Here is an 11,107-nt window from a genome sequence, read left to right as displayed (position 1 = left end):
AAAATATTTTCAGTTAGGATGTAAGCAAACTTGCAAATGGGGCCCCGTATCGGGACCGCCTTCAAGAAAGCTTGCAATGTCTGGAAAGTTATGAATTTATACAAATTTGAATAAACTTCCTTCTCCCCATCTTTAAACGAAAAATGTATACGGTGGTCTGGCTGCAGGCGCATACGCAGCTCAGGGGGGGGGTGGAATTTTGTACGTGTGTATTTTTAGTAATAATTATTTAAAAATACAAAAATACAAAAATACAATTATACCAACGGCTGACCTAAAAAAGGCGCCCCCCCCCAACGAATAAAATTTTCAAATTTTCAAATTTCGAGACCCCCCCCCCCCCCCCCCCCCCCCAAATAAGTGTCCTCTTATGAATTTATGAGCCATAATGCATGGCCTTCCAAAGGATTTTTTTATATTGGGGACCGGGGTAAAATGCAATAAATTATTGAAAATTTATCGCATTTTCTGTGTTTTTTTTAATTTATGGAAACTGCCCCCTACCCTGGCCTAGCCCCCGCTGCGAACAGTTATGGTTCAGTGACAAAGCAATGGCCTCGTAACTGTGAGGACCCAGGATAAAAACCGTGTCGATGTGCTATATTAGTGCCCTTTTGTGGGGGCATTAATCCTCATTACTGTCATTTATGACTTAAGGGCGTAGGTCTCCTAGTTGATCAGCATAGTAGCATACACATGCTTTAGCAGTCACGCAAAACACACATTGTCCAATTATTATTCAATAAAATCTGAGAATGTATACTATTATCTAGATTTATTATTTTTAAATTATTTTTAAAATAATTCCATAAATTGGGGTAAAACAAAAATATTCCAACTTTATGAGCGACAGTGTAGTATCTTTAAAGTGCTACTGGGCAAGGGCGCCAATCCGCGCTTGAGCATGGGAGGGACACAATAATTTATTTGTTGTTGTTGCCCAATTTGTGAGGAAATATTTAGCGGCGAATCAGCCAGCCAGTGCAATCAAAAGCGCGGGGGAGAGCACACTTTTCTTTTTGTTTGGCGAATTCGTGAGGAAATATTTGGCGGCGAATCAGTCAGCCAGTAAAAAAGCGGGTGGGAGGGGGGGGGGGGGGGGGGGGGGGGGGGGGGGGGGGGGGGGGCACTGATTTTTTTTCTTTTTTGGCCAATTCGTGTGACAATATTTAGCGGCGAATAAGCAACCCGGCGAATAAGCGGGGGGGGGGGAGGGGTAATGAGCACTTTTTTTTAAACGTGAATTTAACTGTCATCTCCTTGGCAATGTACAAAATCACTCTTCTTTTCTGACAAAACATCAAAACATGGGGGACATTTGATATGATGCCCACTGGAAATAAGCTCTCGAGCTTTCGTGGGTTATCCTGTTCAAGCTGACTTATTTTTGATCTGTTATTATTGTATATTGTTGTATGTTGGAAGCTGGTCGAATAAAAATCAAAAAATCAATCAATCAATCAATCCCCCCCCCCCTAAATCACGGAGGGATCGACGTGCCCCCCCCCCCCCCATAGCTGCCCCCGCCCCCGGGATAGACGTCCTTGCTTTTGGGGTTGTTACCTTCCCCAACTCGGTGCTTTTAATTTAATTAGCATTTATATATTGTTCAATCTTTGTTTGTCTCTTTATATTCTTTATTTCCAAAACCAAGGATGCCGTCTATTTGCATGGTCGGACGGTTTTTAAAGGTATTACAAAGTTTTGGTATGGGGTCATGAATTTGGTTCAAATGAATATATTGGAAGCATATGCGATCCTACAATACTCAGTGATCATTGTCGCGGTTTAAATCGAGTCTAAAGGGATAAAATTGTAAATAATAAACTCTTTATGTTGTATAGCTCAATCTCAAGGTCAAGATATTAATTTAGCAATAAAACAATGTTTCTTGACTAAAATCAACCGATTGGCTATTCCCGTTTGGAAAGTATACATCATAATTACATACTCTGAGATTTTCATGGTCGCAGCTACTATTGTATGGCCGTAGGCAATATTTGAAGAATATCAAAATTTACCGGGAGCACCGGTAAATTTTAATATTCAATGTTTCTCGAAAGCAAAAGTGTTTTGGCGGCTAATTTTTTTAGTGCTTATAGGACATCCACAGGGGCATCCAAATATATCAAAATTGTAAAGAATCACTATCCAGCCAATTTTCGAAATTTCCTAAAACTTTGTATTACCTTTAAAATCAGTACAAAATTAGGCATAGCTCCCTGTCTAGTAATATAGGGCCTATGCTACCAAACATTTTAATAGTTCATTCTATTAGCGAGTGTTATGCCTGGAAACTATCAATATACATGTAGTGATATGAAATCGAATTTACTATTTTAGTCCTTTATATTCTGATTCTCACTCGAGATGGCTCGACCATTGCTTTATGCTATTTAAACTGACAAATTCATAATTTACTTTCTACAAAGTTTTGGTATGAGGTCATGAATTTAGTTAATGAACATATTGGAAGCATATGCGATTTTACAATATTCAATGATCGTTGTCGCGGTTGAAATCGAGTCTAAAGTGATGAAATTGTAAATAATAAACACTTTATGTTGTATAGCACATGAGAGCACAAACATATACTTACAATACAATACGGAAAGATATATAAAACAAAGTAAGATATAATAATACATTACATAAATCAGGAGCGTCAAGAGGGTCAAATCCTGACTGACATGAGCGCTATACAAGAACCCATTATATACATTTTTATATTTCTAAAACACAATAAACATGAGCAAAAGACTAAGTATAAGTCTTAAATATCACATGGTTTGGTTTGTCTACCTCTTCGAGTAACTACACTTTTATTAACAAAAATAGGACTATTATGTCTTTCAGCTTTGGGATCAAACGAAAAGCATTGTATAATTACTATTATGAATCTTACGAGTTTTCTTAATTGTTTAACACTAGATCTATTTGACCATGTAAAATGTACTAGAGTAACTCACAACAAACTGTCGATCTAAATATTAACTGCCTTTCTTTCTTAATGAAAAAAGATAGACTAAAATATAATGAAATTCATCTCCAAAAATCTTTAAATCACAACAAGGACATTCAATTTGACTTTCTTCGGGATTACTTTCAAACCTTCCATTATTAATTATTGGTAAGCGGTGTGACCTAATCGGAATCGACACAAAGTGATTGCACCTCTTCTATTCAACTTTACCAAATACTTATCAAATTTAATCTTTATCAATAAGCTCTATATACCCTGTCCCAAGGCGCGCCGGAAGCAGTTTGGGATTGGGGGGGGGGACAAACATTCCAGGGGGCTCACCTTCCAGGGGCAGTGACGTAATGAGCAAAAACGTTTGGAAGGGGGGAGGCAGAAGAAAAATCTGCATCACCACCACTTTTACATGTTACATGCAGGCCTCGCGGAACGTTTTTCAAAGTGGAGTATTAACGATCAGGTAAAGCGTAAATTGGCTTGGTGTCCAGGGCCTGAGCCTCGGCAGGGGTCAAGTGCCTGAGCCCCCGGAAGCTCAGGGGTTTTAGGCATTAAATTACGGTTATATGAGCATCCAGAGGCCCTCTTTAAGGCCATTGATGTGATCCAGGGGGCAAAGCCCACGGAAGCTCGGGGGTTTTAGGTATTTAATTACGGTCATATGAGCATCCAGGGCCACCTTAGGGCCCTTGGTGGGGTTAGCTCAGGGGTTTCGGATACATAATTATGGTTAGATGAGCATCCAGGGGCCCTCTTTAAGGCCATTGATGTGGTCCAGGGGGCAAAGCCCCCAGAAGCTCATGCAGAGGTTTAAATATTTAACTACGGTCAGATGAGCATCCAGGGGCCGCATTAGGGCCCTTGGTGGGGTCGAGGGGGCAGAGCCCCCGAAAGCTCAGGGGTTTCGGTTACTTAAATACGGTTATAGATGAGCATCCAGGGGCCCTCTTTAAGGCCATTGATGTGGTCCAGGGGGCAAAGCCCCCGGAAGCTCAGAGGTTTAAATATGTAACTACGGTCAGATGAGCATCCAGGGGCCGTCTCAGGGCCCTTGGTGGGGTCCAGGGCGCAGAGCCCCCGGAAGCTCGGGGGTTTTAGGCATTTAATTACGGTCAGATAAGCATATTTTGATACTTTTGTGACATTGGCAGGTCAATTATTTTTTCTCTCTCTTTTCATTTCTTTTTCTCTGTAACATACTTTTTCAAAAAGTGAGGGGGGCTCAGACCATGACATGTCCAAGGCTTCTAAATAAGCATATTTTTCGCCCGACTCTAAAATTGGGAAATTCTAATTTTCCAACAAACGCATAAAAAGGTATGACTTAACAAAATTGAGAACAAATACTGGAAAATCATGACATTTCAGCAACATTTGTAAATCACTGGTATCGAATAAGAAATAACCCCCCCCCCCCCCCATCAGTACGCCACTGTTCAGGGGCTCATGTCTTCTCACCCCTATAATAAAAAATAGACACGCTTTCCCATTCTCTCACAATATGCCCACGATATGCGCGTATCGCCATTATAAAAACTCCATTGATAAATATAGGTGGTATGCGCAATGTTTAGGAAATTTTATTCCTGTATTTCCTTTTCTTTGAATGGAATTTTATATGTGATTTAATTCAAGTCTTTATTATTGTTATGTTCTTTTGGGTTAAAAATACAACCATCTTTACTCCTTTACTGCTTTTTTTTTTTGGAGGGGGGGGGGGCGTTTTTTTTGTTTTTGTTTGGGGGGCAAAAATGCGTTTTGCCCCCCTCCTTTTTTTGTTTGGGGGGCAACTGCCCCCCCCCCCCCTGCCACCCCACTTTCGGCGCCTATGTCCCTGTATAATCGCTTATACTTCTACTTCTATGTACTCATCAACGCCTGTTCAGCATCTAGATGAGGGTAAAGCATAGAGTTGTTGTTATATACAGCTCTATTGCAGTATAAACCCTTGATTGTAAAATAAACCTTGACTTCGGCTGTTTTCTCCCAAGTTATGATTTTATGGATCATGGATAAATTTTGGATGACACCAAAAACATCGACAACAGGTAACACAGTTAGATCTGGTACCGACCTTGTATGAGTCTGATACCGAGTAACACTATCCATGTACTTAATTTGATTTTGGACGAAATGTAATCTCCGAAGAAGCTGAAGCTAGCCGCTAAAAAGAAGAAGAATTATTGCACAATAACTGATCCTGTCAGTCCGATTGATTCTGAGTAATTTTGGTGAGTGTGCTTTAATATTTTTAACGCATTTTACTCCGTTTTTAGATATTCTAATTGGTTTCCTGGTTTCATGAATGATTTAAATATATTCTAGATCAGACTTAGGTATTTGAAATGTCAGATATTTAGTGTACGTAGGCCTACGGCTTGTTAATGAATATTATTTCATTTTGTGAATATTTGATTTTTGTGTCGAGTGACGTGAGCATGGTGAGTGACGCGATTTGTTGTTTGTCTACGACTGTCGATGTGAGTGTACGTATCCGGACATCTACCCCCTGGACAGCCACCCCCTGGACAACCACCCCCTGGACAACCACCCCCTGGACAACCATCCCCAGATAACCACCCTCTAGGACAGCAACGACCCCTAGGGCCAGGGGGGGGGGGGGGGACGAATGCGAGGGAAAATCGGCATTCCTTTCGTATCACCAGGGCAGTGGCGTATAAACATTTTGGGGGGTGCTGAAAAAAAAATCTGCATCAACACCAGTCTTACGTGTGTCATGCAGGCCCCGCGGAACGTTTTTCAAATTTGGGAGGGGGCGGGGGGGCTAAAGTATTTAAGATTACAGCATAGCATAGGTACAGCATAGCGTAAATTTCTGTGGGGTCTGGGGCAAAGCCCCGGTGGGGGTCAAAGGCGGAGCCCCTGGAAGCTCGGGGTTTTTTTTAGCATTTAATTACGGTCGGATGAGCATATTTTGACACCTTATTTGTGAAACTGGCCGGTCATGGTGTGGGATCCAGGGGGCTGAGCCCCATGAAGCTCAGGGCTTTCGGCATTAAATTACGGTCAGATGAGCATCCAGGGGCTGCCTTAGGGCCCCTGGTGGGGTCCAGGGGGCAGAGCCTTCGCAAGCTCAGGGGTTTCAGGTCTTTAATTAAGGTCAGATGAGCATATTTTGATACCTCATTTTGTGACACTGGCAGGTAACTATTCTTTCTTTCTTTTTAATATTTCTCTTTAACATCCTTTTTCCAAAAAAAAGTGGGGAGACAAGAGCTCAAGCCCCCTGAGCCCCGCCGTTCTGCGTGCCCCTCACAGTGACATGTAGGCTTCTACATAAGCATACTGTTTTGCCTAACTGAAAATTATGGAATTTTTCATTGTCCAAAAAACACAAAAAAAGAGTATAATTTACAAAAAAGTGAGGAAAAATCATTGAAAATCGTGTCATTTCAGCAACATTTATAAATTACTATTGTCGGTTTGGTGTTCATCTCATAGATGTGACTGGAATATTGAGGCTATTTACACAACAGCCTAGCCATTTCAGTAAAATATTCTATGTGCGTGACTGGTGATCAAGTTTAGCACTGCACTGGTTACAATTCACACCGCAAATGCCATAGACATATATATATATATATATATATATATATATATATACCATATTCAGACTAATTAATTTATCAATTATTATTGATCAAGCGATCGTTCACTACACGCTACTGCTGTGATCAAGAGTTCAGTGCAGACTGTGCAGTGCATAATGCTAATGTTTTAAACATAAGATTGTAGGCAAAGCAGACTGAATTAAAATTGTCTTCAATCTTCTTTCAATTCCTCTCTGTCTATTTCCTTAGAAATCAGAAGTCTTCTTGCGGCAAGATGTCGAAGCTCTTTGTTCCTCTGGTGCTCCTGGCCGAGGCTCTTGGCCTAGCGTCCTGTATCCTGATTGGACTGTGGATGGGGAAATATCTTGGTGGGTTTGCTTGGGATGGATCTAGCCAAGAGTTCAATCTTCATCCGGTGCTAATGGTAACATCTATGGTCTTCCTCTATGGAAATGGTAGGTATTCAGGGGCCAGTTTCTCGAAACCGTCATAAGTCTAAGTTTGCGGACATCCCATAGAAACGTGTGTTAATTCTATAATGCACGTTTCAATGGAATGGCTAAGAAATAAGACTTACATGTACAATGGTTTCCACTTTTGAAAAATGGACCCCAGTTGTGTAATCTCATTGTCAAAGTCAGATAAAATTTTGATCTTGTTTTGCTGATTTTTTTAAAATTTAAAATAAGAAAAATGTTTAGTTGTTTTTTGTTTTTTGATAGATTAGTTAACCATATTATCATCTGAGCTGCAGGGAACCAATTTGATTGGTCTATTTGGGACTCTCCTGACTGGGAATGCTTGTGTGACTAGCTGTTAACAATTATCTGTTGATACCTGGAGTAGATATTGTTCACACTTGCATATAATCTATTAGTATAGGCAAATCTTAAATCTCAATTAGAATGTTTTTACAGACTTCAATTTATGCAAATATTTTTTAGTTTGGCTGTACTCTCTCATTAAAACGATCTGCTTTCCAAGCACTTTTTTTATGTTGTACCTTCAGACTAGGAGCATGTAGGGACGAAAATACTCTGCAGTACATGACTTTGCAAAAGCTGTAAAGCAAACAACAGTAATCTCTTAGTCAAATATCACAATGTTGTATTCAATGCCCATCAGAGGAATTTTAACATGTCGGCTTGCTTCTTGAGTAGGGGTATGTAAAAATGTCATTTGCTTGACGATGGCATTTTATGTAATGTTTTCTAAGATGGCCTCTCCGTCCCTTCTCACAAAGATACCAACAGAGTGTAGAGGAAAGTCCACCCTGATAATAAGTTGGTTTTAAATTGTATAGAAGCACAAAATGAAAGAAACTGGTCAGGGAAAGTTTGAGGAAAAGACAATTGAAAATAAGATTTGTTATGAATTTTCAAAGGTGCAATCAATCAAACACAAATTGGCAACTCTGACATATATTTTGTAAGCGCTATTGTACTTATTGTTTTTAGTGCACCTAAATATTCAATATTGTTATTATTATTATTATTATATTTTAGATTTTAATCATACATTCACCCTTAATATCATTGTTGAAAATATGTTTTTATACAACCCCTGTATGAAACAAATCTATGTTGTCATAATAACGGTAACTAGGAAAATTAAAATAAATCAAATTTTCTGTACAGAGCAAATTGGAGAGGAGCTCACATGATATGTCACAGTGTTTCCAATATGTGTTTCTCTGATGGCAACTTCAAAAATTCATTACTTTCCTATTTCTAATTGGATTTGGCCAAACTTGCACTAGTTTGTCTCTCTAATTTGTTTGGTTATATTAAAACCAACTTAATATCAGGGTGTGTATTAAAAATATTGTTGTTCTTTTTATGAGCCATTAGATGTGTAGGAAAAACACATCTGCCCTTTATATCCCATTTGTTGTGCTCCAGTAAAGCAATCAATATTTCCAAATATCTGTTTCATGGAAAAACATTTATTTCTTTGCAGCCACCATGATTTACCGCATTTTCACTGGAGTCAATGTACCTCGCATCGCTGTCAAAGCAACACACGCTGGAGCTCTAATACTGGCAACTATTATGATGTCCGTGGGATTGGCAGCTGTCTTTCAAAATCATAATGCAAATGGAATCCCTAATATGTACAGCCTTCACAGCTGGTTGGGAATAGCCACAGTCTCCATGTTCCTGTTGCAGGTATTAGATGCTTTTGATGATGAAATCAGGTCAAACCCACTCCAATCCCCCCCCCCCCCCTAACAAAAACAACAAATTGATCAAAATATATAGATCACTGTAGAGATGAAATTACCTTGCTATCTTAGTATTAACAAGGACTTTGATACGGTGAACTATTCTACCCCATTAAAAGACATCATTAATAGGACTTGCAAGTCATATACTTGGCATTATGTGTAAGCGATGATCACAAGATCTTCTTTGATACTTTTTTTAATGATCTTCTGTGCTATTTTTGAAATACTTTTTATGTGGTTGTATTCAATGTACACAGTAGCTAGGTTTACAAGAGAGTCAAAGTTATTCTAGTAGTTAAAGGAAACCTCACCCCAAAGAATAAGTGTAGCTACCTTGCTATCTTAGTATTAACAAGGACTTTGATACGGTGAACTATTCTACCCCATTAAAAGACATCCTTAATAGGACTTGCAAGTCATAAACTTGGCATTATGTGTAAGCGATGATCACAAGATCTTCTTTGATACTTTTTTTAATGATCTTCTGTGCTATTTTTGAAATACTTTTTATGTGGTTGTATTCAATGTACACATAGTAGCTAGGTTCACAAGAGAGTCAAAGTTATTCTAGTAGTTAAAGGAAACCTCACCCCAAAGAATAAGTATATGTATCCTGAAAATAAGATATATTCATAGGGTCTTTAAAAAATACCTGTAACATATTTGATTTTTTTTTTGTCCTATTCTCTCTCTCTCTCTCTCTCTCTTCCTTTCTTCCTTCAGCTTGTACTAGGTTTAGGGATCTTTCTACTTCCCTTTGCATCCAGCCAGCTGCGTGCATCCTACTTATCATCCCACGTCTTCTTTGGTATTGCTATCCTGTCCATGTCAGCAGCCACATGTCTAGTCGGCATCATGGAGAAAATATTTTTTTCAGAGTAAGTAGCTTTTTCATGTTCACCAAGAAGCTTGCAATCTAAGACCTGCCAACCACTGCGATTTTTCTCTATCACAAGGATCACTCCGTTTTTTTTTAAATTCAACTTTTGTCAGTACAATACAATTTTTGGGATTAAAGAATACATTTTTTTCGAACTTCAGAGGTTGGCAGGTCTGAGTCTTACCGGTGAGGGTATTTGTTGAAGGCTGAAGGCAATCACTTAAAAGCGTTTCTCTTTTGTGATGATAGAAGTCTTGTGAAAAGAGCTTACCGGGGTATTTTTTTTATTTCGATCGGAAGGGCAAGAGGCAGGTTTTAATGATATAAATTGTGTTCATTGATTCATCAGGTAACCCAGTGACATTTGCTTTTTTTATATTCACTCTAGGTTTTATTTCATCCAAGATATACATGTACATCGAGGGTTAGGGCTTGGGCTAGGGGCTTGGGCTAGGGGCTTGGGCTAGAGGTTTGGGTTGTCATTGGGGTCAGGTGAGGTTTAGGGTAATGTTTAGAGTTATAGATTATGTTTGGTCCAGGGTTGTAAATAGAAATTTGATTAGTGATAGAAATTGATCTCAGGGCAGGAAGTTTACATCCCATTCTTAGATGATATCTAAATGTTAACAAGGTTTACAGTTCAAATAAATCTCTCCTTTCTTTACTTTTATGAAGGATTAAATATTCAGCATTGCCTGCACCAGCGATTATTGCAAATGCAGCGGGAATGGCCATTGTTGCTTTCGTCGTCACTGTAGCATACATCCTTACCACCGACAAGGCTGCTTCTCCATCAAATAGAAACTACTCCAATCTCCAGTAGCATCTCAAGGTGCCTGTCATAGTAAAAGAGAGAGAGAGAGAGAGAAAAAAAAAAGAGCCCCCCAAAAGAGCTTATTAAAAAGAGCCAACAAGCTGACAACAATTTCCAGAGCGGCCAAGAGACCATCGATAGGCTCCTTCAAGATAGCTAAAGGCTACTCAAATATTTTTTATGCGAGTTTGGCAAGTAGAAATTCATTTTATTATGTAAAAGTTGTGTAAACAGGAAGGAAGAACTTGTTCACAATCTAATATTGGCCTCTTTTTTATGTGGCTCCCCCCCCCCCCTTCCTCTTATTGACTCTTGTTGGCTAATATATAAGTCCTGCTATGCCTATGTATAGCAAACTAGTATTCTTTTCTAGCAGTTTTTCAATTGCCAAATTTTCAACAGCTGAAACAAATTATGCTATGTACCAAAGTCAAACTAAATAGTACACTGTATCTAACTCCTTAAAGGAAGTGTTTCTTTGTCTAAGTGTAATAATTATTACGAAAGTGATTACTAATGATTGTGAATAACATGCAGTTGATCATATATCATTAAGTTTTGTAAATATTACATATTCTTCTCAATACGTTTCAGAAGTGGAGATTATTAAACAGTTAAAAGGTAATAAATAATTGGG

The 11,107-nt window shown here is 38.9% G+C and overlaps 1 protein-coding gene across 1 annotated transcript; it reads left to right on the top strand.

The window, feature by feature from the left end:
- Window positions 1-5,143: 5,143 nt before the first annotated feature.
- LOC584562 (cytochrome b ascorbate-dependent protein 3) lies at window positions 5,144-10,550 on the top strand. The gene is made up of 5 exons (XM_784421.4): window positions 5,144-5,208; window positions 6,799-7,004; window positions 8,509-8,717; window positions 9,500-9,654; window positions 10,332-10,550. Exons 2-5 carry the CDS (start codon window positions 6,824-6,826, stop codon window positions 10,477-10,479), a joined length of 693 nt encoding a protein of 230 aa, XP_789514.2. The 5' UTR covers window positions 5,144-5,208; window positions 6,799-6,823; the 3' UTR covers window positions 10,480-10,550.
- The last annotated feature ends 557 nt before the right edge of the window (window positions 10,551-11,107 follow it).

The sequence above is a fragment of the Strongylocentrotus purpuratus genome, unplaced genomic scaffold (genome assembly GCF_000002235.5).
Source record: "Strongylocentrotus purpuratus isolate Spur 01 unplaced genomic scaffold, Spur_5.0 spur5_scaffold_9, whole genome shotgun sequence".
Taxonomy (NCBI): Eukaryota; Metazoa; Echinodermata; class Echinoidea; order Camarodonta; family Strongylocentrotidae; genus Strongylocentrotus; species Strongylocentrotus purpuratus.
The sequence above is the reverse complement of the archived record's forward strand: the minus strand, read 5'-3'. Positions and strand labels throughout refer to the sequence as shown.

What these genes read in the sequence shown, in the direction of transcription:
- LOC584562 (XM_784421.4), top strand. Translation starts at nt 6,824, where the DNA reads ATGTCGAAGCTCTTTGTTCCTCTGGTGCTCCTGGCCGAGGCTCTTGGC. An exon ending in GGTCTTCCTCTATGGAAATG is followed by an intron (nt 7,005 to 8,508) that starts GTAGGTATTCAG and finishes ATTTCTTTGCAG; the next exon opens with CCACCATGATTTACCGCATT. An exon ending in GAGAAAATATTTTTTTCAGA is followed by an intron (nt 9,655 to 10,331) that starts GTAAGTAGCTTT and finishes ACTTTTATGAAG; the next exon opens with GATTAAATATTCAGCATTGC.